General features: G+C 36.5%; 1 protein-coding gene across 1 annotated transcript in view; it reads left to right on the top strand.

Moving 5' to 3' along the window:
• Nucleotides 1–19,781, top strand: part of ADGRA3 (adhesion G protein-coupled receptor A3) — a 51,782-nt gene extending 32,001 nt beyond the window's left edge. The window contains exons 10-19 of the mRNA XM_027883353.1: nt 2,625–2,774; nt 5,446–5,607; nt 5,870–6,073; nt 7,174–7,387; nt 7,534–7,742; nt 12,569–12,693; nt 13,243–13,366; nt 15,237–15,382; nt 17,549–17,644; nt 17,830–19,781. Coding sequence (XP_027739154.1) covers nt 2,625–2,774; nt 5,446–5,607; nt 5,870–6,073; nt 7,174–7,387; nt 7,534–7,742; nt 12,569–12,693; nt 13,243–13,366; nt 15,237–15,382; nt 17,549–17,644; nt 17,830–19,072 — 2,673 coding nt within the window. The 3' untranslated portion in view covers nt 19,073–19,781. The remainder of the gene's footprint in view (nt 1–2,624; nt 2,775–5,445; nt 5,608–5,869; nt 6,074–7,173; nt 7,388–7,533; nt 7,743–12,568; nt 12,694–13,242; nt 13,367–15,236; nt 15,383–17,548; nt 17,645–17,829) is intronic.
• Nucleotides 19,782–27,574: the final 7,793 nt, after the last annotated feature.

The following is a 27,574-nucleotide window of genomic DNA, read 5'->3' as shown; positions in this document are numbered from 1 at the left end:
GATATGAGAGTATTGTAGAATTTAAATGTAGCTATGAAACAAAATTCTTCAGCTCCAGGCTCTATTTGAGGCTTATCTAATTAATGCAGACTTTCAGAAGCACTGTCTGCAGTTATGTACCCAACCTTGTATGTTTAGATGCTGTGTTGTAAATTACTCCGTAAAGCTTTGAACCTTTGATTTAAGCTTCTTGTTTACCAGTCTTGTTTACCAGTCCACTAATACTGGATCACTAATACCAGTGCAGCTGGTGAAACTAAGGAGATGACATTGTCTTCGGTGTGGTATTTTGGGAGTTTATATGGTGGTCGGTTTTTTGTTTGTTTTTAATAATACAGGTTGGTCAGTTGCATTGATGATGTTGGTAGCACCACCCATATTTAACGTGGGACCATGGTGGTTGTCTGACCCCAGGGTAGGATTTCTGTGTGTTGGGTGGGTTTAGAGTGTTTCCGTTTGTGAGATGACATTCATTTAGGGCAAACTTCCGACTGCATATCTGAAGCACCACAGCCCCTAACTGACACAACTGGGATTTAAACTGCTATTTTCCCTTTTGGATGTCTTAGATTTATACACATAGTGAAGTCTTGATGTCTGCTTAGGCTAAATCCAATATGAGGCAAAAGCATTGAACTGTGTAGATGGGTTGCTGCTGGCTTGCTTCCCCTGTGTTCAGTTGCTTACTAATGCAGACATAGTTTTTTAATAGCTCTGATTCCCTGAGAACCCATGAGAACTGGTCTAAGAAAGGTGGCGAGGGAGGGAAAGAAAGGAAATGCCTCTTTTGGCCCAAGATAAACTTCATTTTATTTTAAACACAATTATTTTTGTTTTACTGCTTTTTATTCCTAGCACATGATTTTGTGACCATGCCATTGGTCACAAGAAACATGTTTAAGGGTGGTGTTTCTTAATGACTGTTTAGCAGGTGAAAGATGATGTTGGGAATCAGTTTGTCCTTTTGTGGGACACAGCAAGGTTGAGTGTTTGCATATTTAGAGCTTTGACGATGCTGGTTTGTTTTTTTTTCTCAGCTGGGAATTCAAATTTTCCTGCAAGACCTGTGACAACTCAATGCTACTCCTTCCTCTGTACTGTAGTCCAGCTGCTCAAGAACCTAGATTACTTAAGCCTATTATCACTGGTTTTGGTTAGCCAACACTTGTCTGGTTGTGGAATAATACTGCCAATTTCGTGGTAGGAAGTTTAAAATGTGAGGGTTAGATTGGTATCTTCAAAAAAGCAGAGTTGTAATTTTCATTTGTGAAGTAGATAACTTCCTCTTATCTGCTTAAAAATACGTGTACACAGGTATGGTACACTGCAGTAGAGGTTTCAATTTTTTTTTTTTTATGGTAAGAAGTGGCATGGTTTGGATTTAGAGATGGTTTTACTTCTTAGAGACACCTTCTTTTTACGTGTAGTACGTCTGGAATTTTTAGTAGTATTCTGCACAGAAATTTATTGCCTCTAAGACTAATACTAAATGTAATCATAAGCATCTTTAGAGCCTCTGAACAAAAAGGTAGTTGAGCTGTTTTGAACATTAGAATTTTGCCAAGTATTTTAAATCGAATAAGGGTCTAAGTTTAAAATGGAATGATGCCCATGTAATATTTGTATAAGAACATGTATATTTCACTGTTTTTACTTCTGTTATGAACAGGTATAGTTTTAGGTGAAAAGCAATTGATGATTAAAGAAAAAATTCAGAGAAATTATACGGAATATCTGAATTTGAAAGTTGACTTTGTTCAACATGCGTTATGACTTTGAACTTTATTTGCACTTTAAATGCATGACTTCTAGCATATTGGCAAAAATTACCTTCCTTTAGTTGCATTCAAATCTATGTGCAAGTGCTAAGACCAGCAGGGACAAAGACAGAGTTGTGCTTACATAGCACATTGCAAATTCAGTAGGGCAGACTAGATATCTGTACACCAAAAACCAGAGAGACAGAATCTCTATAGTTTGGATTATCATGGATAAACAGCATCTGAACATGAGCTGATAACATTTGCACAGCTTTCCACTGTACTATATAAAATTTCCCTTTTTAGGTCCCTGCTAGCTCAGGCATGTTAATGCTGTGTATTATTTAGTGAAGAATTTTCCAGGATGTGGCTTGCTTTAGGAATCATGAGCTTTGTCATAGGAGATCTGTCTTGGTTTTTGCGTGTGTATTATATTCTAAACATTTCTATAATTACAGAATTGAGAGTGAATGCTACAGCAGTGGTGTTTCAATTTGTTTTAGCTTCTCTTGCTATAAAATGCAATATTTTAAGAGCTTTCTGTTGTCATGCCTAGGCTTTGTTGAAAATTAAAATAAGCATTTGACAGTATTGTTTTGGGGATTTCTGTTCCGTTTTTGGTGCAATACCTCTCTCCCTTCTAGGGCAACAGCACAAAACCCAGTTTCTGGCTGCAGGTACAAATCTGCATGTTCTCTGCCTTGTTTTACTTAAAATCTTAAGATGGTAGTCTTTGGCTGCTTAAAACGCTGTGATCCCTGTGGGAATTGCTCTTTGAGAGAATGCTTATTTATTAATTGATGAAGTGTTGTATCTACCTTGTACTTTTCACTTCAGAACGTTCATGTTTTGTTCTCTATGTAGATGCCTCTCAACCTTACTAATGCAGTGGCAACAGCAAGACAGCTCTTGGCTTACACTGTTGAAGCAGCAAATTTTTCTGATAAGATGGATGTTATTTTTGTGGCTGAAATGATAGAGAAATTTGGAAGATTTGCTGAAAAATATAAAGAGGTAACTGGATAATTTGCCATCACTTTAAAGATAATCATAGTGTTTGTCCTTAAGTGTTCTGAGCAGTGAAACCTTCCCAACATTAGATGCAGGCACTGAGTTAGTGGATTATCAGATTCTATTGCATGTTTTTGTTTGTTTAGTAGGTCCCTGAAGTTGCTGACCCATGGTCACAGACTTTGCATTCGCGCTGAGATGATCCAGCATTCACTGGACCTGTAATGTGAGTAACACCTCTGGTCAGCACTGGAGCAGGGAGATAGGTACAGTAAGTCTGTTTTTATTTACTATGGAGTGGGTCACCCAGGTTTTCATTGGTATATTCTTATTTAAAAGTACAAATAATGAAAGCCTCAGAGATCCTCTCAATAATGAATAAAACAAGACTTATCTTCTCCCCTTCCACCATGGTAGGCTGTCTTTATTCAATATTGAGCTTTATCTCTAAGGTTTTCAGTATTCTTCTATCTTGCAGGATATAAGACAAGACATTAAAATAAAATCTTAGAGAATGCTCATTGTTGGGGAGAAAAATTCAAGTAGTGGAATAGTCCCACCAATGGGTAGGAACTCTCTGTTTCACTGCTGAACAGAGGTTTTATTGATCTCACTGTACAGTGCATGTTGGGAAGTTGGAGACTACAAAACCTCATTTTTAAACTTTGCCAAAAAAATAAAAGGCAAATTTTAGCCATCCACCCCTCAGCAAACCATAAATGCTGGTTCTACATCCTTTGCAGAACTCCTTGGAGAATTTTCAGGCTAAATCTCCTTTTTTACAATCAGAACTTGGATTTTTTTTTTGGCATACTTTGGAATTACACACAGTTCATTAAATGGCTGACTTTTTACCTAGTCTAAAATAGAAACGTTCTAGATTACTGCATGATTTACTACATTATAAGGATGTTTGTTTCTCAGCTGTGATTTATTGTCTGTGGAGTGACATAATCTGGCATTACTCTGCCATGTTTGAAGGTAATAAATAATAGGGGAAAATAGGTTAAGTTCATAGGTAGTTTCAGTCTTGGTGTTTCTTTTTATCTCAGTTGGTTTGATTTGAAGCCAACCTTTGATTTGCTGGTATATTCAAGTAACATGAGTGCAGTTTCATGTAATAATTTTAGTAGCTATTAATGAGACCAATTTCTTATGAGGGTATTACTCCATTAACTTGTTTTTGACACTGTTATTCATATCTGTTTACCTATACCATCTTATTGTTAGTTCCTTAGTTTGTGTTACAGTGGCTATTCTGAAAGATTAGTTCTATGAACTATAAAAACGTTCATTTAATAGTTCTTTCATATCAGAATAAACAAGACAAATGTTCAGAAAGTTCTTAGCAAATTGTCTTGTTACAATACAGTTGGAAAAAGTTGTGCATACTTGAGAAGCAGGAGAAGGAATAATATGTAATATATTTTAAAAATATGAAACAACTTGAGTTCTTCAAGTTCAGGATCCTTATTCTGATAATTCATTGTAAAATCACTGTTGATGTGTAAAACTTGCTACCTTTTTTCAAGTAGTAATAAGTTATAATAAGGACCTTCAATTAATTTAACTGTGATTTGTTCTTGAGAATATAATGAAAACAGCTACAGCCTACCGATTTTACTTGAGGTTCTGTGTTGTTGAGAATTTTTACTGATTATAACTTCTGTCTCTCAGAGAGACAGTTCTAGAAGTAGTAAATATTTTTATATTCCAATTCTGGCCTTTATTTTTAAAGATAAAAAAAAGCCAACAAAAAACACCCCAAACTACTGTGTTCTCTCTTTATTAGTAATACTCTGAAAAGAAATTGGGAAGCCTGGATGGGAAAGGATATGTCTTCCTTATCCTACCCTGTCTCTCTTCAAGCAGAAAATTCCAGTCCCTAAATTTAGCCACTGTGAATTGCATTTCAATCAATTTAACTAGAAAATACACTCACCTTTGATTTTGGTCCCAGTATTCATCACTGCTCCTTAAATGTTTTGAAAATCCAGTGTAGGTCAACGTAGGCGCTCATTAATTTTGGCAGAGTTGTGGCCTAAATAAATGAGTTCCCTTTATAGTTTGTATTTGTTTGTCATACAGAAGGCAGGGCAAGGGCTATGAACATAAACTTAAAACTATGTAATTCATGGTTTGAAAGCAGCGCTGCTACTTAGAGATATTTGCTGCCTGTCTCATGTATATCTGTGACCTAAAACAGGTCATGCAAAATAAAAGGCAAGCAAGAAAGCAATCAAAAAAAGTTAGACATGCTGAAAGGAAGTGAAGCAGGAGGGTTTCATGCTAATTTTTGCCTCTATTACTCTTACTGTCTTCCATCATACATGCAAACTGTATCATTGTTAATTTATAGTTTATTTTAGATTTTAAAGTTGATTGTAATGGAATAGTCTTCTCTTTGATTTTAATATCTGTATTTATCATGGATTTTTTTCTAAGTAAAACATAAACAGACAAATTACATGGACACAGCATTTTTCTTCACTGGAGGTAAATGTCTGAATCAAAATATTTGAGTATCTCAAGATGACAAGAGGTGATTGAAACAGGAACTACCAGTTTCCTTTTTCTTTTTGTGCTGACAAGTCACTTTGTATTTTGTGATAATGATCCTACTAGATAAATGCTTTCAAAGCTATAAAAGAGTCCTATTTCTCTTCTGTGTTAGCTTGGTGACGTGATGGTGGACATAGCCAGTAACATTATGTTAGCTGATGAACGTGTTCTGTGGATGGCACAAAGGGAAGCCAAAGCTTGTACCAGAATTGTTCAGTGTTTACAAAAAATTGCTATGTATCGGCTTGCAAACGGAGCTCAAGTTTATTCTACTGTAAGTATGAATTTATTTATTTAAAAGATAGTTGGCTTGTTCTTGAGTTTGAATAGTTTTTATTTTTCTTAATGTTGACATTTTCTGAAATGTCTACTGTTCCTTTAGGGAGAAGAGCAATACTCTGAACAGATTTATCCCTGCCAGATAAGCAGGAAAAGTCTTCATGATGAGGTTTTTTTGTGAAGGCAGAGAATTCCTTTATTTATTATCCTTTCTGTGGTGTGTGAAATTATTTCGTGTTTGATTTTTGTCGTCACAGTATTCTCCAAATATTGCTCTTGAGGCCTATGTAATAAAGGCTGCCGGCTTCACTGGAATGACATGCACCGTATTTCAGAAAGTGGCTACATCAGACCGTACAGGACTCAGTGATTATGGGAGAAGAGATCCTGATGGAAATCTAGATAAACAATTAAGCTTTAAGTGCAACGTTTCAAATACACTGTCAAGTCTGGCGTTAAAGGTCGGATACTCTTTGTTTCCCTACAGACTTTGTAATAATACCTTATGTATAAATAATTTGGAAAGCAAGTTTATAATTACTGATTTTAATGTCAAATGAGCATTTTTATGTAATCCAGAATGACTGAGACAAGAATTAAAGGACAAAGGATATTAGAGTTTGATTATAAACTAGGTTTTTTTAATGGACACAACTTTTAATAAGTAGGTGTGGTTTTCTGTTGAAAGGTATTCAGTGTTCTTGAGTTGAAAGGTCCTTTCCGACCTTTTCATAAGGATGGAAACTGAAACACTCCCTAGTTCATAATAATGTCTTTTTTCTGTATTTTCGCCTTCATTACATATTCAAGATATTACCAGTCTCCTTAAATATCTGAAATACTCTTCTCAGAGTGATGCTATAATAAGCATGAAACAGAAAACTGACCTGAAAGGTTAATTTTGCATGTGTGTGTGTGCATGTGTGTATACACACACACATATATATATATCTATGTGGGTGTGTATAAAATGAAAAAACTTCCTCATATTCCATAAAAGTATTTTCTCAGTTACATTCCCCAACTTAGCAGTTTGCTTTTATCACTTAATTTGCTTGAATGTCACTGCAAGGGTGTATATTAGAAATTACACTTATCTAATTGTATGAAATTATGTGCATGCTTCTCTACCCAAGTATAACTTATATACAAATTAAATCCTGTTTGTATACAGCATTTCTGTGTATTCTGTTTTGAATGGTATTAGTGCACAATTACAGCATTTGTCTGTCTTACTTGTCTTGGTTGCTGTTTCTAGTTGCCAATAGTCAAATCTTGTAATATTTTACTGAAACTGACTTCAATTTTGCTCTCTCTAAAAAGTAAGGCAATTGCAGAATCTTAACTTTTATTTATTTTTAATGTTTTTTAAGACTTTTATAACTTGATTAAGCTGTTTTATCCTGGATTACTTGGAAACACCGTCGAATAGGTTTGTCACAGTATACAGTCTGCTAAATGCATTCATCTCTGACACTGTTCAGATAGAGGAGTTGTCAATTTAGTCTCTGTAAAGAATTTCACTTTCTCTTTAGAACTTTAAAAATCTGTTTATTTCTAGAACACAATTGTAGAGGCTTCTATCCAGCTGCCAGCTTCCCTTTTCACCCAAAAACAAAAAAGAGAAATCAGACCAGCAGATGAATCTGTCTACAAGCTTCAGCTTATTGCATTTCGGAATGGAAAGCTTTTTCCAGCAACAGGAAATTCAACAAATCTGGCTGATGATGGGAAACGTCGCACGGTTGTAACTCCAGTTATTCTCACCAAGATCGGTTTGTTTTTATTATTACTTTTTTATGACCTTAAGAAGCATTTTTGACACCCTTGTTTTGACTAGTGTGAATCTAATAAAAGGTTTTAGCGTCTAATGCCTTACATGTTGAGAAATTTATGTGCATATACATTTCCTTTGTAACAGATGGTTTGAACCTGGCCAGTCACCATGTCCCCATAAATGTGACACTGCGGCGCATTGCGCATGGAGCAGATGCTGTTGCAGCTCAGTGGGACTTCGATCTACTGAACGGACAAGGAGGATGGAAATCTGATGGTTGTCACATCCTTCTATCCGACGAAAATATTACTACCATTCAGTGCTACTCCCTCAGCAACTATGCCGTCTTAATGGTATGACACTTAGAATTGCATTACTTTCTGGAACTTTAAAATACTTGAAGATGCAATTCTATTTGGGTTTTTCTTGCGTTAAAGAGAACAAACATTCCCACATTCCATTTCACATAAAACTAGACGTAATAAATAAATCTTTAGTTTTCGCTCGTGTTGATGTAAATGTAGAGGTAAGATGAGGCTTAAGTGGAAATCTGTCTGTGTTGAATTAATTACTGAATATACTAGACACAGAACTATTTTCATATGTGAAATATTATAGGAAGACATTTTAATGAGCTCCTGGATCAAATAGGCTTTTATGAACTTTAGTCTTGTAATGATGGATTTTCTTCAACTGTTACCTTTATTTTAAACCATCTTCTCTGTGTTAGATTAAATATGTTGACCTAATGTGTTGGCAGTACAGGAGTGTTTTCCCAGGTTTTTTTTTCCCGTGATCCATAACCAGTGATGGATTTCATTGCAAATTAACGGTTTATTTACTAGTATGTAGGTCTGTTACCAGAAGACATCAATTGAAATAGAAAAAGAAGTCAAAATATTGAGTAACTATCAAAAATATCTTTGAAATATTGCTTAAAACAAATATCTGAACTCTAGTCTTAACATACTGATATCAGTAAAATGGTTAACCAGTTCTAAAATATGGTCATAGAAAAGAAAAAGGAGCAAGACACCTTCTTTATTGCTCTTCAGTTGTGAAGACTGACTTCAGACTGTGAAGACTGTCAGTTTCCATAGCTCTTAATTTCAGAATTTGGCTGGGGCAGTTACCCTTTTTTACAGATGATGACTGCTACTCCGCTTATCAGTAATCACCACAGATACTAAATGATAAAACGTGATACTTAAAAATGGTAGGCTGATGGGAAGCTGAATGACATAGTAAGAGGTTTAGGAAATCGTTAAGTTTAAATTTCATATGGGTTTTGTTGTAGTTAAAGGGCTCTGTGTGGAATTACATATATATTTTTGTGTAATCGTGTGGAAGAAAGAGGATTCCTTTATGATGATTAGTGGATGAGAAATTGCTATTTTTCTTTAGCAACTCAAATTTTCAAAAATCTGCCTCCAAAGAGAATTAAATGGTAGAATACTAAAAAGCTAAACATAAATAAAATTGATTTACATGCCAAGGTTTTAAAAAATGCTCAAAGAGAGCAAGTCTTCACTTTACCTCTGAGGGTACTGTTTTAAATTACTTTAAACTGTTACAATCCCGTAGCTCCTTTTTTTTGATATTTTTAAAATATACAATCCTTTCCTAAAATATAACAGCATTCTTTAAAATAGAATTAAACTTCATTTGTATGTGTAGAATGCATGTAAAGGGAGATTATGCTTTGAATTTGTCACATTTCTGTCACCTGGAGGAACAAAAATGAAAAGAATATTCAATATGCTTCTGTAAAGGCTATTTCTAAATCAGTATGTGGCAAGATTATATTAATATCTTCTTGTGAATTATAGTGAGAACTGTTGATAATCAGAAACCAAAAAGAGAAAGAGGCACTTTTCTTCTCTTTCTGCTGGTATCTCTCGTTGTACACTTGGTTGAAACTGGTATTCCTTTAATATTTACTGCTTCCCAAAATGTAGAGAATAGAGAGGTGGGGGTAGGGGGAAGGGCACAGAGTAATAATACTAGCTGATAGATGTTCCTTGCACACAGACTGCAGCAGCTCTGGATGTCTTAAGTGGCTGCTGGAAAAGGTTTTCATAATGCCTATCTCTATATTAACCAAAAAGCCGTAATAACCTTTTTCGTTTGTAAACTCTCATCATGTTGTGAAAGGCTGGGTTCTGGTCCCAGGCTCACTGGAAGTTCTTTTGAGTTCAGTTTTAGAAGTTTGCTTTTCAAGTCAGCAGTTGTAGTTAGCGTTAAATACATGAACAGCGGTGGTAGGAGGAACCTGAACATGGTAGTCCATCATGCTGGCTGGATGGTGAATAACTTAATCAGAGTTATTTCACTCTATTTTAGGCTACTTTACTTTAGTATGTATGTGTGTAGAAGAAAGCACATTATAATGTATTGACCTGTCTTCATACATTTCAGAACATCATGTGAAGTCCTGTGATAAGGAAACATCACTGAGTGCCTAGTTGTCTGATCTAATGATTTAGACAGATACAAAAAACTTTATATTTATTTGGAAATTATCTTTACTACTGTTTAATAATAGAAGAGGTAAGCAGGAGGTTCACCTGGAAACTCATTATTATAGGCTTGCAGCGAAGTTAAAAAAACAGCAATGGTGTTAAGAAGAAACGAGTTCTGCAAGTTGAGTATAAACCCGCTAGTGTTCTTCATGTCATCTCTACTGTTATTTTACTGAAATTTTTACTGAATTTAGAATCAGTTTAGCTTAGAAATAACATTATTAGCTATTCTCACTCTGTTTAGTAGGTCTGATGAAGAATGTCAGTGTAATCGGTAAGGATTCCGCTGATTTGGTGTGTATTGGGTCACGACCTTTGCTAGCTTGGCAAAGTTTTTATGCTTGGGTTTTTTTTGGTGGGTTTTTGTGGGGTTTTTTTGTTTGTTTGTTTGTTTAGGGTTTGGGTTTGGGTTTTCTTTAGCTCTTGTTCTTGAAATTTGCACCAATACGTGCATGACATCAGGCTACCTGACACCAGTCCGGAAGCAGCAACCAGAATTGTCCCACAGTTTCAGTTCCCTGATAATCACAGTCCAAGTGTGACAAAATATTAGCTCATGCTTGTAAGAGCAGTGAGTTCCCAGAGATCTCCAGCTGGATATCAACCAGGCCATGGGTAGTGTTGAAATCAGATGACACTGGCTGCCTGAGGCATAATATCTTATGTTCTTCTTCCAGGTGCCAAAGAAAACGAAGCACATAAGAATCAAACTGACAATCTGATGAAATTAGTTTGAAATGAGGTTGTTGAGTTAGTATGAATAATACACTTATATTCTGATGAAAGAACAATTCAAGGAATGGTGAAGAGGTGACTGACTCTAATTTAATTGTAAACCTCAGTTCAGAAACTCTTCTTCTGTTTATGAAATTAGGTTACCTGTTTTAAGCTTAAAACCAGATTGTATATCACTGATTTTTCTCAAAACAAGCTGAAACTTTCTCATAATCTTTTACTGTTCTTTCTGAATGCCAAGTTTATTCTCCTTTTCCCCAGCACACTTTTGAACTTTGCCAGCTCTAGAGCTTTGAGTGACTAACTCAGAAATATAGGTGAGAGAATTTTATGTATCCTGTCCATTCTGAAAAATTATTTTTAGTAGTTTTCTCCACTAATCATAGCTAAGAAAAATTACTTTATTCTGTGCTGGAAGGGACTGAAGGGGTTTTTTTGAGTCACTGTGTCCACCCCTGGAAGTCTAGTAAATTGTATCTGCTTCCAAACAGAATTATTTCTTCTTTTCAGAAAATGAAAATGTCACCTCTGAGTGGATTCAGAAAACTTAATTGATCATAGAATCATAGAATTAACTGGGTTGGAAGAGACCTCTGAGATCATCAAGTCCAACCCTTAATCTAACCCCACTGTGATTACTAGATCATGGCACTCAGTGCCACATCCAGCCTATGGAGCCGTTGAATTCTTTTGAATAATCAACTATCTATTCTGGTCAAACACTAATCATAGAATAACAGTCTGATAGGAACATCTGGTGCCATTTGGTCCAGTTACCTGCTCAAAGTTTGACTACCTTCAAAATCAAATCTTAGTGCTCTAGCTCATATTTATTCAAGCTTTCAGTATCTCCAAGGGCACAGTCTTTCTGGGCAGTATGTGACCACTTCAGAATTTTTTTTCCTGTATCTAATCATACTTTTCCATGTTGCCTTTCATCATTTCATGGTCCAGCTCCAAGAAGAGTTTGACTCCGTCTTCTTTATACCACCTTTGTAGGTAGTTCAATATAATAATGAGATTTCTCCCATCTTCCGTTTCTTCCTAAAGACTGAAGACACCTTCAGCCTCTGACACTGTGTGCTTCAGCCTGCTGATCATCCCGGTGATCTGTTAGACTTGCTCCATCCAGTATGTCAGTGCCTTTCTTGTACTGGGGAGCCTCAAATTGAGGAGAGTGCTGCAAGATGGTCTCACAGTGCTGAACAGAAGGGAATGATCAGCTCACCCATGTGCTGTCTCTTTGTGCAGTGTCACCTTTGGGGCACCTTGGGGTCAGCTTTTCTCTACCAGTACCTCAGGTGGTTCTTCGGTTGTTTTCTAATCAGTGCAGTGCATAGCCAGTATTTTTGTGTGCCTGGGGTTATTCTGTCCCAGATGCAGATCTTTAATGTTTTCCTTTGCTAAATGTCATGATGTTTTATCAGCCCATTTCTCTGGCTCACCAACATCCCCCTGAGTATCCTCCACTCTGTTGATCAGTCTCCCCAGTCTATAGCATCATCTACAGAATTGCTGAGGGCACTTTCGGTAATGTTCTTTGGGTTGTTGAAGATAAGCGTAACTTGAAAACCCAGTTGTTCTTCATATTGTACATACAAGTATTTTAAGATGAAGAAAATGGTGTGTGTCTATAAGCTGCTTACCTCTTATGTAACTTCAAGCATATATGAAGTTTACTTCTATAAGGTTAGTGACTGTATTTATAGAGGTCAGCCAGAATAGCAGGTAATTGCAGAAGAAATGCAGGAACATCAAATGAATAATTGCAGAGTTGGTTTGGGGGGAGTGAGGAGGGAAAGAAGACATTTCATCTAGAAGGTTCCTGTTACTTCTTAATTTGTATTTCCTTTGTCATTCCTCCACCCTCAAAAAAATGGTAAGATACGGTGGACTAATGTTATTTTTGTTTTTGTTGTCAGGACTTGACAGGAGCTGAATTATATACACAGCCAGCTGATCTTTTGCATCCAGTAATTTATGCCACTGCCATGGTTTTGCTAATGTGTCTGTTGATGATCATGGTCAGTTACATATATCATCACAGGTATGAATCAAAATTACTGGACTAAAACAAATTAGGTTTATTATGCTTAGGACTGACTACCTTTTCTTTTTGATTGGAGGATGATATAGTAATGTACATTTGGTGTTTTTTCCCTTATAAAAATTGTTGATGCAAACTAACAGTTAAGCAAATAGCTATTTCATCTTTCTTGAGTATGATAATTTAGCTCTCATAACCATGTCTTTCCTTTAATTTTTCACTTTTGTTTCATGATGAAAGAAGAGACCATTCAAAATGATGGTAGAATTTAAAACACTGTTCAGCCTTTTACATTTCTGTTGATGTGAAAGCTTGAAAGCCTAAAATTTTTAAATCAGACCCCAAATAGATGTATAGAGCTGGTTAATAGGAGGTTGTTTTAATTTCTTGTGATAGACACCAGAGATTATATTTGATTACAAAGTATGTGGTAGTCAAACAATCATTAACAGTAATCATATGTCATTTATCACATGTATCTTCCTAGTTTCTGAAAACCAGTAATGTCAGCTGTGTTTTATATTGTCTAATTTGTTTTTTTTTTAACAGTGTGATCAGGATCAGTGTAAAAAGCTGGCATATGCTAGTTAACTTAAGCTTTCATATTTTCCTGACGTGTGTGATGTTTATTGGAGGCATAACTCAGACCAGGAATGCCAGCATTTGCCAAGCAGTAAGTAAACATACAAACACTTGAAAAAAATTAGTTATCAGTTTCATACTCCTATGATGGTATTTGTACCCCTTGCCTTCTCAGAACTTCAGTGCTGGATAGGCGTTCATCAGAATGTAAAATTTAAACAAAAAACTGATGTTTTGGTTTGGTTTTAGAATCACAGAATGGTTTAGGTTGGAAGGGACCTTAAAGGTTATCTAGCTCAGTGCCTCTGCAATAAGGAGGGACATCTTCAACTTGATCAGGTTGCTTAGAGCCCCATCCACCCTGACCTTTGGTGGGACATCTACCACTTCTTTGGGCAACCTATGCTTGTGTTTTGGCACCCATATTACTCTTTCTAATCTAATCTTTCAGTTTCAAGTCATTACCCATTGTCCTGTCATTACATGGCCTTGTAAAAAGTCCCACTCCAGCTCTCTTGTAGCCCTGTTTAGGTACTGGAAGGTGCTATAAGGTCTTCCCAGAGCCTTCTCTTCTCTAGCCTGAACAACCCCAGCTCTTTCTGTCTTTATAACAAAATTAGATTTTCTTTTATTTTCAAGAAGTCATGAAGATAAAACTAGTTCAGTACTTGAAAGAGGAAAAGTATTTCAGAAGTGCAGCAGAAATTTTTTTCCCAAAATTCTATCACAAAAAATAAGCTTTGTTGGTTGTTTTTATTCTTGAGGCTTACTTATTGTGAAACAATTTTATAGGCCTGTATGTGGCCTTTACAGATCATGTGAAATCTGGTATTAAAATATTTCCGTTTGCTCAGTATAACTGAAGGGGAGGGAGAGACAAGTGTTTCAAGCCTGCATGCTTTCTCAAAACAAACATCACTAGCTTTGAGACTTCTCTTTTTTAATGATTTGCTCTTCTAAGATTTGGCTGTCTCCAATTCCTTTGCAGTATTTTAGTAGAATAACAGTTACCACTTTAGAAAAATGTCAGTGAATTTTTTGTCAGGTTTCCTTTTTGTGTTCAATGATTCAAAAAAGTTTCTAATCACTCACTGTAATATTCCATCATGCTTTTTGTTTGAATTTACAGTAGTCACCAGGTTGACAGGTCAAAATATTGCAATGAAAAATATCCCTGCTCTTTCTCCTATGTACACATGCATGCACACACAGATATACACATACTTTTTTTTCTTACCTTAAGACGGTAATACTTCAGGAGAAATGCTGGGATACAGATGAGTTGTTTGAGAGTTGTGCTTTTGGTGGTGATTGAAAGTTGCAAAAAACGCATTTGCAGTCATCAGGAACTGAAGTGTTACCTGTTCCATACACTTGTGCTGCTATGGCAATGTTGCCCTATAAGTAAGGCAATACAGGAGAAACAGGTTCTGCTGTGAAGAAGATTTTGCATTAGTGTTTGGGCTGGTTAAATACCTAATACGCTTCTTCTGTTTTTGCATTTTATTGAAATCGCTGTCTGTATTTTGCCACCTGCTGCATACTTATCACGGTATTATTAGTTTGCTGTTCCCTTACTTGTTTCAATTGGAATAATACCTGTACCATAAGACATTTTAAACTTAAGTCTTTTGTAAAAGAGTTTCCTAAAGTGTATGATTGACATGTAATCTGAAAAATTTTTTCTAGTAATGTTCTTCCCCCATTAATAAGTTATCCTTCCAGTAGAGGCAATGGCAGCTGTGTAGCCATTCCAGATTCAACTGATGCGAAAATGAGTTTGCACAACATATTTTACTTTTTTCGAAAACTAGAATGACTTGACACTTAGTCATAAAATAAGAAAGGTGGGTTTTTTTTCCTTTATGGCAACTTGTATGTTTAATGGTTAATATATTAACTCAGTGGAAAGAAAGTGTTTGGGAGTTAATTCTTTTTTTATTGTTTGGTTTTGTTTTAAGGTTGGGATAATTCTCCATTATTCCACTCTTGCAACAGTACTGTGGTTGGGAGTGACATCTCGTAATATTTACAAGCAGGTAACCAAAAAGGCAAAGAGGTGTCAAGATCCTGATGAGCCACCTCCTCCACCCAGACCAATGCTGAGGTGAGCCTGTTGTTTGTTTTTGTGAGTCATTATTTCCCAGGTTGCTGTGTGTATATTCTGAGCAGAAAATGTAACAAGTCACTACTACTTTGTTCTTTCCAGGTCAGTCAAGTTCCTTCCAGATTTTTCTGTTCCTCAGCATTATGTTAGGGAGGGTGAGCTGAAGGATTCTTGGTCTTTATATATTATGGATGCAAAGGTGTGTTGATGATACGTCAATTAAGAAATTGATAGTGTTTCAGCATCACACTGAGGGTTTGATTAAGACTTTAGATAGCAACACAACCTATTAAATTATCATAGAAGAAAGAATGTGCAGAACTGTATTATCACACAGTTTTAAAATGCTGCAATTTAAGTAAATAAAGTTAAATATGTTTTCCAAACATTGTTTCCAAATAATTTGAAAAATAGGGGTGTCACTTAAAATCAATAGAAAATAGTGTTCTTTTGGAAGCAGTCCTCATAGAATTTTTTTTTCTGAAATCCCGGTGATGAGAAAAACTAATTATGAAATTTACCTGGTGTGAAATGTTCTTCATAGAAAATACTAACATACTTAAAGGTTCATGTTGCCTCCTGGGCCCCGGGATATTAATTAAAAACTGCTACGCTGAAATTCTCCACAAGGTGGCAGAAGTTGATTACCTTTGATTGGCTTTAGGCAAATACTTAAAGAGCTTGATTTTTAAAGTACGGAGACTGCAGAAAAACAGAAATGCTCTTCTGATTATCTCCAAGTAAAATTTGCAGTACTGTATACAAGCATGTAGAAGTATTTAATTGATAAGATAGAAGATAACTGTTTATACTACTTCATTACAGTCTTTGCCTTCCTTAACTTTTATTATTTTTCTCTTAAGAAGAAGTAAATCTGTTGTATTCACTATTTGCTCACCACCAGCTGTGCCTTCTAGCAGGTTACTGAATAGCCTTTTTAACATCTGTTATGATTTTTTTTTCTTCCATCCGTTAAAATTTGTTTAGAAGTTCTTACTTTGGAAAATATTGCATTAAACTTACTAGTCTCACAGGCTCAGCTTTGCAAGACATAAACATGCCATTTCAGACCTGAACACCTCATATGGAAGGGTCACAGAAAGTTGTTGTTTTTTTCCCTGTTGTTTTCTAGACGTATGTTCAGAATAAAATTGCCTGTTCTATAGTACCCATACTACCACAAAGATCTGCTCCATCTGCCCACCTTCTGATTACTGCATCAAACTACAGAATAAACCAGTGTCACAATTTGATGTTTGTAGGATTCAACAACTAAATAATACACTCAGTGTATCTCAATTTGCAAGAAAGTGTTAATTTATTTCAGACTGTTGTTGTGTATCTCAGATGATACAGGAGTAATTTCTGGTGAAATATCCAGGACCATCTAGGTGTCTCCTGCTGATAAAACAAACTGTTCACCTGTATGCCACAGTAGTAGTTTTCACTTGTGTGTTCTGATCTGAATTTGTACTGGGTTGATATAAGCTGCAGGACTGAGTGCTGTTAATTGGAATGATTGTCAGTAATTATTGACCTACCACTAATGAATTCAGTGTGAATTCATAGAAATTGGAATGAAAAGATACTCCAACAACATATGCCCCTTGTTCTTGGGAAGGTGTATAGTTTTCGTCAATACCTCCACAGGGAAGCAGGAGGTGTGTACTATAAAATTACAGAATCCATTAAAAATAAAAAAACAACCCACCCTGCCATCCACCCCAAAAACATTCCAAGTAGCGTGACTTCTTATGTCTGATGTTCATTACACTTTATATTAGGCAAGTTCATCTCTGGAACACGAGACATATCACTTACTATTCTCTTTCTAAGTTTCCATATTCTCTTGTAGCAGTTTACAACTTCTGACTGTCAGCTTTTGCTTCTTCCTTCTAATGCCGTGTACTTCGGTTCAGTGTCTGCAAGTAGGAAGTGGGAGTGAGCAGCTGTGAGAGAGAGGTGACTTACAACAGGAGGAGAAAAATTGTTATGAGGAAGACTTAGAAAACAACTGATATTGCCAAAGCCCAAAGCTTATTCACCTTATTTTCATAAAGAACTTGTGTATTTCTCAAATCCTGGAAAGCTCTTACGTCTTTCATAGGGACTGAATAAAATCCATTGCCATGAAGCAGACACTGATATATTGGATTTACTTTTTAGGTTCTACCTTATTGGTGGAGGGATCCCTATCATAGTTTGTGGAATAACAGCTGCAGCAAACATCCGAAATTACGGCAGCAGACCTAATGCTCCCTAGTAAGTACCATATAACTAAGAACTCTGAAAAGATTTCATAGGTTTGCTTTTCTCTAAATACTTGTTGCAATTAATTCTGATTCTTCCAGAAAGTGTAGCACAGCCAAGATTATTTCAATGAACCAATGAAAGATAAATGACTTGCGAGAAGATGTTAATTTTACTTTATTTTGTTTCTTTTACAGTTGCTGGATGACTTGGGAACCTAGCTTAGGAGCATTTTATGGACCAGCTAGCTTTATAATTTTCATAAACTGTATGTATTTTCTCAGCATATTTATACAACTAAAACGTCACCCTGAACGCAAATATGAACTTAAGGAACCCATTGAGGAGCAGCAGCGTTTGGCCACCAGTGAACACGGGGAATTGGCTCATCAGGATTCTTTGTCAGTGTCACTGGTTTCCACATCTGCTTTGGAGAATGAGCACAGTTTTCAAGCACAGCTTCTGGGAGTCAGCCTTACTTTGGTTTTGTATGTCACACTGTGGATCTTTGGAGCTCTGTCCGTTTCCCTGTATTATCCTATGGACCTGATCTTCAGCTGTTTCTTTGGGGCAACATGTTTATGCTTCAGTGCCTTTCTTATGGTGCACCATTGCATTAACAGGGAAGATATCAGGCATGCTTGGATAACAACTTGCTGCCCGGGAAGGAGTACATATTCAGTGCAAGTAAATGTGCAGCCCTCGAGTTCCAGTGGAACCAACGGAGAAGCCCCAAAATGCACCAACAGTAGTGCAGAATCCTCATGCACAAATAAAAGTGCCTCAAGCCTAAAAAACTCATCTCAAGGTTGTAAACTGACTAACTTACAAGCTGCAGCAGCTCAGTGCCACCCTACTTCCCTGCCGTTGAACACAGGTCCTCAGCTTGATAACAGTCTGACTGAACATTCAGTAGATAATGATATCAAAATGCATGTAGCTCCCTTAGAGGTTCAGTTTCGGACAAACGGGCACCCGAGTCGGCATCACAAGAACAGAAGCAAGGGACATCGTGCCAGCAGGCTTGCAGTATTGAGGGAATATGCGTATGATGTTCCCACAAGTGTGGAAGGAAGTGTGCAAAATGGCTTACACAAAACTCGACAAAGCAACAGTGAAGGACACTCGAGGAGCCGAAGAGCCTATTTGGCATATAGAGAACGCCAGTATAACCAGTCCCAGCAAGACAGCAGTGATGCTTGCAGTACACTTCCAAAAAGTAGCAGGAATACTGAAAAATCAATAGCTGCAAACAACAAAAAAGATATTCCAAGGAAACCAATAGCGGCTGAACTGGAAAACCAACAAAAATCTTACGGCTTAAATTTAGCCATTCAGAATGGACCACTTAAAAGCAGTGGACAGGATGGACCCTTGCTCACTGCAGACAGTACCGGTAATATTAGAACTGGGTTATGGAAACACGAAACTACTGTGTAGCATTGTAATTCATTGTGGGACAAGTCCATATAAACTGTGATTACACATTCCTGAAAGCTATTAACGCTTCTAAGGACTGTTTACAAACTCTAGGTACTTTATGCAGGGAGGGAATAAAGATAATCTGCCAAGCAAAAGATTGTATGCATTATTATCCTTCCTATTCTTACAAAGATGAACTCTTGGTATTTTGTGAAAATTTCTTTTGAAGCATCAGTCTTGAGAGATGCAGAACACAACTTTGTACATTTTTATTTTTTACCTGTAACCGTGCAGATATGTCCACAACACATTTCAAATTTGTATTTAAATGTATAATAAATAGTACTTTCCCTAGTGGCTGAAAGTAGGACTCATTTTTTTGGTTTTCTTTTAAATATTATTGCAGTGAATGCCATCTGGATTTTACTAGTTCAGTACCTGAAAATTAGTAGCTTCAGTTACTAAAGAAAATGCTTGGTGTCTCAAACAGACAATGCAAATAGCTCAATCACTTTCATAAGGCCTAGAATCTGGTTGAAATGAAGAAGTTTTGTTTTAAAGGAATTTTTTAGTATACAGAGAACTTGTTTTCTCCATATCATTGTCTTGTACTTGCAGTATAATTTAGTTATTTTTTTAGATAGTTGTGACTGACTTTATTGCAATTGCACAGAACTTCAGCTTACTCAGTAATGTTTTTGAATAATAATCTGTTTTGCCCTCATAATTACCTGACTCGTGGGGTTTTTCTAATTTTTTTAAATCATTTGTATTTGAGGGGGTTATGAACAGTCACAGACAACAGATGCTTATTTGCAAAGGTCATCAGTAAATACCAGTGAAAACACATTCTGTTGCAATAGTGTGGGAGAATAATAGTGCAGGTGTTTTTGTTAGGTGGTCATGGGATAACCTGGTAAGAGTATGATCAGTATGCAGAATCAGTCTTCAGGTTTAGTGTCACGGTACAAGCTGACTTGTGAGAGAGCATTTTGAGTTTAATTTTTACTCCCTTTTTGCTTCCCAAGGAAGTTTCAGTAGCAGAACTATATTAATCAGGTTATCAGTTTAAAAGAATGTAAATTCCTGCAAAACAAATAGCTAATATTTTACAATAACGTACAATAGTGCAATCTGTTACAATAATGTAAATTTTGGAAAAAAAAGTTGTAGTTAAGCTAATTTAAATTTAATTGCAGTGTAATTAAAAATTAGTCAACCTAAAAGTATTGTATATAAAATGAAGTCTAGAATAGTTTATTTGTCAATTATGAGGTTTTTATACTTAAATTATAGTTTTCCATACTTGCTGACACCTCAGTGTAAACAAGATCATATTTTGTGTCATCCTGCTGCTGTGACAAATTTGGTGTTGCAGTTGCAGAGTAATGCTTGGGGTTGTACCTGTTTCTGGTACTGATACCTGTTTTTTAAAACCACATGTATTATGTAACAAAATTGCTCCTGTATAATATAGTACTGCTACCACAACTCAATTTTTAAGCAACAAATGGAATTGGATTTAAGTACTTGGGTACTTGGTTACCCAATTCAGATTTGTCACTGTTGGGTGTTCTAGTTAAGTGTATCTGAGCACAGCTACAGGTCTGACACTCTACTCAAATATTGTGTTAAATAATTTGCAGTGTATGGACTCATTCAGCTAATTACTGCAGCCTCTAGTAGTAGGTTTGATAGTCTGAATTGATCTTGGATGCATTGTACAAACCTCTGCCATAGGACAGTGTTGTTTAGATTTAGGTTCTGTTTTTCCTTCTTGTGAGCAGTTACCATTTAAGAATTCCTTAAGGAACATTTTGATAAGTGCATGACTCAGTTTGGATTGCTGTTCTATTTTCCTGATTCCAAGAGAGTAGCTTTTAGCGTCTATCTGACCTTACAGCTACCATATGGACAGGCACTCAACAAAAGAAACTTAAAGATATTACCAAAGAAAATAATTTTAACCAAGCATCCAAATATGTATAAAATATCTACATTTTAAAGCTATTTGGCAACATATCTAATGCATCTTAGACAACTGACTGCTTTGTAATTGCTGTTTGTGGGTTGTTATTTGGTATAGGGGGGTTCCTCTTGGTGGCAAAAAACACATTTTTGGATCTAGAAGTCAGACCCAGAAATTTGATCCTATTCCATCCCAAGTGCAGCAGGTCATGAAACTGAATTGCAGACAGCAAGTGTAAGGGCATGTGCTAAGAGCAGCAGTCATCTCTGAGATGAATTTGTATGTTGCACAACTGGCAGCAATTTAATCGTTGAGGGATCTTCAGATATAGTCTGTAGCCCAAACTCAGATACTTTTAGATTGTATCTAATCACCTCTCTATACTAATACAAATAATTTAGGCCTACTTTGTTATCTTTAAAATTATAGCGCTAGAAAAATATAATATATATAACATATATAATGTGGAAAAATGTCAAAACAGCCATCGATTATTTATTATCTGAACAAGGTGTGATAGGGACTCAGGGTAAGATCAGTTAACCTTTAGAATCCACTTGCCCATTGCTTTTGCACTGATTTTGTTGGAATTGAACATTGGTTTAGTGTTTCTTGAAACTGATCCTGAAAACGCCTTTAAAATTAATTCTGTGTGTAATACGTCTGCATAGCTTGATAATTTGCCCTGTTTTGATAAGATAAAGAAGAATAAGCTCTTCTCTAACTACCTAATAACTATGACTAGCCTTGGTACGTAGGTACATGCAGGGTCATTAATGTAAAAATATTTCCGAAATCATCGCACCAATAAACATGCTCAGTTCACTCACCCCTATATACATAGCTACATTTGCTTTTAATATAAGAAGTGCTTTGGCTCAGATGATAACAAATTAGGACGTTATTCTCTGATACAGGCAGACAAACACTGCACAATACACTTATCCGCTGTGTTTCTCATGAAGAATCTTAAATTGAAAAAACTTACGTAACCAAAAGGTGGAAGGCAGGTTATTAGAGTAAAAAAAAAAAAAAATTGAGTTATTCAGTATAGTATCTTATTAAGGAAATTGGAAACAAAAAATCTTCAGGCTTCTTCATATATTTTTTTTTCCTATTAGTGTAAAGCAAGCTTCTTTTCAGAGCTGTAATTAAGCTTTGCATGAAAAACCTCCTACATCACTCCAGTGAAAAAAAAAAAAACCACCACACAAGAAACCCATTTTTGCCCTTCTGTGAAACAACAAGAAAATAACTAGTCATTAATCAGGTACCTAAAGGAGAGCAGATGACACAAAGTGGGCCAGTATGTATTACTTAAAAAAAAAAGGGGGGAGACTAGAACCAGCAGTAGTTAAAGCTGGTTGTCACCCTGATAAAAGTGAGTGTATTTGCCCATTTATAATAGTGGCAGAAACAGACTTTGAAAAGCAAGTGTCACAGGTTTAGAGAAGGAAGGGTATAAGCACACCCTGGTTTATGCCTAAGGAACTTTTGATGGTTTTACCAAGGATAGGGATTGAGGTGAGGAAAAAAAGAGTGTCAGTAGGGAAAAGGAGTTGATTGAAATGAGGCATATGTGAAAAATCACTAGAGTTTTGCAGCCAGATGGACAGTTCTCAAGTTGAGAGCTAAACCAGGCATTTACAGAGGAACAGATGAGCCAAGGATCTCCAGCAACTGTGACGGCCTCATGGTGTGTGATGCAAGTGACACGTACAGGGGAGCAGAAAGGCATCACGTCAGAGTGCTGTTAACTGTAATCTCAGGGAATGCATTAAAAAACATGGAGAAAATATAACTCACTCTTGGATTAGACAGATACCTTTGAAGAAAGTGTTATAACCAAAGAGATGTTTTCAAAAAGGACTTTTCCCTTGTTTGATGAACATCTGCAAAGACAATTAGCACATGCTAACACTCATTGCTTGAATGTATGATTAAGACATGAAGGTGCGGATATTTTGCCTCTTACAGAATGAAGAACTCTCTGTATCACTGTATGCTCAGAGGTAATGTGTTGTCAGAATGCCTTGATGCTAATTATTTTAACTTTGTGTAGGTTAAGAAATATTTCAGGTGTTGGAAGAAACAATTACTTTTCGCTAAGTTCTTTCCTTTTTACTTAATTCCATTTTGACCAGTTCTGTGTTAACACTGCTGCTTACTGAAGCTGTTGATGCATAATATTGCTTTTTCACATCCCTGAGCAAAGTGAAGGATCAATTTGCATTGATTTTGTTGGGTCACAATTTCTAGATCTTAGAGATTATTAGCAGAGATATCTGTGAGAAATACTGTTCTTGTAGTTCAAGATTAACATAAAATATGAAGAACGTGTCTAATTTCGATGTGAATTTTTAATCCCTGTCTTCAAAAACGAGGTCTGCTGTATTGTAGGAGTTTGGTTTTAGTTTAAATCAGGTTTATATACCTTCTCTGGTTCCAAGATTGGTTGAATATTCACATTTGGGGAGATGGAGGAGGAAATTGAGTGGTGGGATCTATGAATACAGATGTAGAATTTATTTTATATGGAAGACTTAAATTTTGAAAACTGTTAGATTAGTAAGATTGTAAGTATGACAAACTTTTACCTCTGTAGTACTAGGCCACCAACACCACCTCACCGCTGAAACTTGCCTCCATACAAGCAGGTAGGAAACAGCCGTCCTTGGCTACAGGTGAGGGAAGCAGCCTCTGCCTGGCCACTGACTGACCACTTCTTAAAAAGCCCTTGCAGAGCTGATGGTGCTGATCAGACCTCTCTGCTGCTTGCAATTGTGTCTCATGCATCATAGACCAAAATCTTGAGTCATATGAAGAGTGGCTCTTTAAAGTTGCAAGACAGAAGCTAAAACACAGGTGCGGAGATGAAGCTTGCTGACCTTCTCAAAGTGTGCCTCACAGCCAGCTCATTACGTGTCTAGTGTGACTTAAGTTTAAAAAATCCAAACAACCTTTAATCAGCAGTTGCTAATGAGGATGGAAGTCCTTGAAAATTAATCACAGTTAAATCCCCAAATATACAATTTGACTATACAAATTAAGTGCTTAGCTGAATGTGGTGTTTTCTCTGAAGTCAGCATTTACTCAGTACAATAATACTTATAAATCTTATAGTCTTTGAGCTTTGTAGTGAAATAGATGAGGCAAGATTTAAGATACTAGTGAAGTAAATTTGAGGGGAAATTTTTAGTTTCTATTCAATCAAGATGCTTGAAATGTTGCACTTGATACGTAAGTACTGAATGTAGTGAAATGTTGCTATACTTCATCAAACGGGACATCACTGGAAAACCTCAAATCCAATAGTTAACATGAATGAAAGAATACTAAATGTTAAAATAACATAGATTAATATTTAAGCATCTAGAGATTGTTTCAGAGACATAGTTTTCATAAAATGAGTAAAGACATAGTATTGTTTTTCTCTTGTGTATAAATGTTTTGTCTTCGAAGTAAATTTGAGCTTTCACCTGGAGAAGGAAAGCTTCAGCCCACTTGCAAAGGCTAAAAAGCACCTGCTGTGTAGTCACTTAAGGGATTCTTGATACAATCAAATCTTTTTTAAAATACCTACCTGACATTTTCACTTTATTCACTTAAAGTTCTCTTTGATGACTATGATCATTCTGTTTCTGTCAGTATCAAATGTTCCTCCTGCAGCCTTGTTCCTCATCTGTTACCAGCTACAAATTAACACAGATTGTCTGCTGCAGTCCCCAGCATGCTTCTGTATTGTGACACTGTGGAGCAGCTCTCTGAATTGTGGCAGCCATTTCCCTTTAAATCACAAATGAGTAAGTTGTTCCTATCAAACAGAGTCCAGATCTGAGAAGCAAAAGTCTGCAGTATGCAGATACTTAATTTCATCTCCATTTCTATTGGATGCAACTGTTGAAATAGAAACAAGTAGGAAGGACAGTTTTCTTCCCAGGGGAGGAGGCATCCCTGGTAACATCTGGAGCTGCTGAGCAAGATATTTAAAATTAGAATAAATACTCGGATGTAGCATGCATCTAATCATTAACAGGCTTATCTGTAAAGGTCCCAGACATGCAACTTCAACAGGCTCTTAGAGGAGCTGTAATACATGAATTTGTCGATTCTGTTGACACATAGCACTTGACTGGATCAGGCTGCAGTTAAATCTTCAGCTCTTACAGACTGAAGATGTACTACTGTTAAAATTTTCAAGTAAAACTGTACTTGAGTTTAATCACGGCTTTATAACTACCAGGCAGATAGTGTTTGCAAGGAAGAAGATTTTGATGTGAAGCAGAAAAGGATAGTTGAAAGGCCATCTTCATTAAATACAGTTGCAGATGTAAAAATGCCTGTTCTGAGGCCATTACAATCTCAAGATTTGATAAACAAAAATGGGTGTACTCACCAGTACCTTGTTCCTTCCACATGTGGATAATGAACAACCCATCAGATTGCCCTAAAATGCCATGATGTTGGCCAGTACCTCTCAGCTCAAAAATTATCTGGGTGTGGGAGCCACCACCAGTACATCCCTAATGGTGATTTACATTATGATATCCTGTAAAGTAAGGTCATTGGTTATCCCATAGCTGAAGCTTTCTCTGAACCTCATGCATAGCACAAATGAGCGTTAAAAAAATGCCTCTTTCAGAGTTAGGACAGTTTTATGTTATTGATTTCCAAGAAATGCATATTTCCATCAAAAATGAAGGCCCCTGCACAACAATAACAACATGTAGTGTCAGCTTTTCCCTCCAGTGCATGGCTCAGTAGCTTTCCTGTCACCTTCAGCAGCCAACAGAGAAGTAAATGCTGTTGTCTCCATCTTTTTGATAAAACTGGTTTATACTTTGAGATTTTTCTCACCTTTCTTTTATGTAAGTTAGCTACCTGGCAAGTTTAATTAATTAAATATATTAGCTCAACTGGTGTGATTTCCTCTTGCCTGTTATATTTACCACCTTATATTTTGTGTTCCTAGATTCAAGACTGGGAAAGACAGCTTATGTCTTGCTCATTAGTTTTGTAAAGAACTCCTAATTAACCTTATGTATAAAGGAAAACTTGGGGAATTGTGAGGAGAATTTTCTAATCTTGCCCAGTATTTCTGATAAAGGAGATAGGAAGAGTTTTAGTCCAATGCTTACCACAAATCAACAACACAATCTGACCCCAAGCTGGCAAACAACCAAAAAGCCTTCCCAAGCAATGAAACCAAACATATTTCTGATGTAGATCCCAAAAGGAGTGAGAGCAAAATTTTAATACTGCCTAATAGGTAGAAGTGACTTTGTTGTGGTAAAGACACAGAGATGAAGCTGCTCCTTGCACTGAGGTGCCCTAAGAGTGCCTAGTGTCTAGACGTGGTGATAATGCTGGAGTTTAATTGCTGACATCTGATGGCTCTAATTCAGCCCCTACCAGCCTGTTTTTGAAGCTTTTGTCTGCAGACAGGCAGGCAGACCCAGGAGTGTCACAAAAAAATTACTTGGAGTGAGGTTTCATGCCAGAAACACCATAGCAATTAATGGCCAAAGTGATCTGAGGGGTGCTCTGTGTTCCCAAAACACCATGTTTTAGGACAGTGTAATTACCACAGTCCTAGGACTGGGCTAAAATTGTTTCTTCCCTGCTGTCAAACAGCTTGTGCTCAACTTAAATAGGCCCTTTTGGAGTTTTTTTCCCTTCCCCACCTCCATGAAGTTAACAGGTAACAGCTGCTAACTCAGCAAGTTGGTAGCTCAGCTTGTTAAACACAGATGTCAAGTATCTGTCCTAATAGGATCCATCTAATTTTCTCTTTTCCTAAAATACTTTTTTTTTTTTCCTGAAGTAGTGTAGTCTAATCAGCAAAACCCAAAAAGCCCACCCTAAGTCCCCTGCACAACCTTCCCTTTCCCCCAGGAGTACTGGTTCTGCTGAAGGGTGGCTCTATTTACTGTGAAGTGGTTTTTTTAAAAGCTTTATTCAACATTATTGGAATTAAAGCAGAGATAATAAATTTCTGCAAGGCTACAGGATTTCTTCTCTGAGACAACAACTGTTTACATATGTCAAGATGATGGGCTCTATGGTAGCATGGTATCATTTTGTGTCTGGACCAGAAATGTGGAAGATTGTCTGGAGGTGTTTCTAAGAGCTGTTATATTATTCCTGTTAATTTTCTTAGGTGTTTCTGTTTTTCCACAAGTATCACCTCAGCCTTGTCTTCTCAAGAGAATATTAAATCATCATTCTTAATGCATGGAAGAATACCTAAGAAAATTAAAAGCCCAACCCTTTTATTACTGAATGCGCATGACAGAAATTCTAAATACATGCCTACTTTAAAAAGGTTGTTTATATAGCTCTATTCAAAAAAACTGTGCCTGCTGAAAAGATCCAAGTTGCCGTTAGGGTGTATTTTTACATTAGGACAACTTTTTCAATTTATTACAGAGTAGGTGTCCAGAACTGCAGAGCTACAGTGAGTGCCTTTTAATGCCCCACACCTCGTTCCCTGTGCTCTGCCATTTCCATTGCATGTTCTGCACAGATGAAATCAAAGTCAGGGTGCTGTC

Source organism: Empidonax traillii, unplaced genomic scaffold (genome assembly GCF_003031625.1).
Source record: "Empidonax traillii isolate 1590-97213 ecotype Southwest subspecies unplaced genomic scaffold, ASM303162v1 scaffold125:size1524877, whole genome shotgun sequence".
Lineage (NCBI taxonomy): Eukaryota > Metazoa > Chordata > Aves > Passeriformes > Tyrannidae > Empidonax > Empidonax traillii.
The sequence above is the reverse complement of the archived record's forward strand: the minus strand, read 5'-3'. Positions and strand labels throughout refer to the sequence as shown.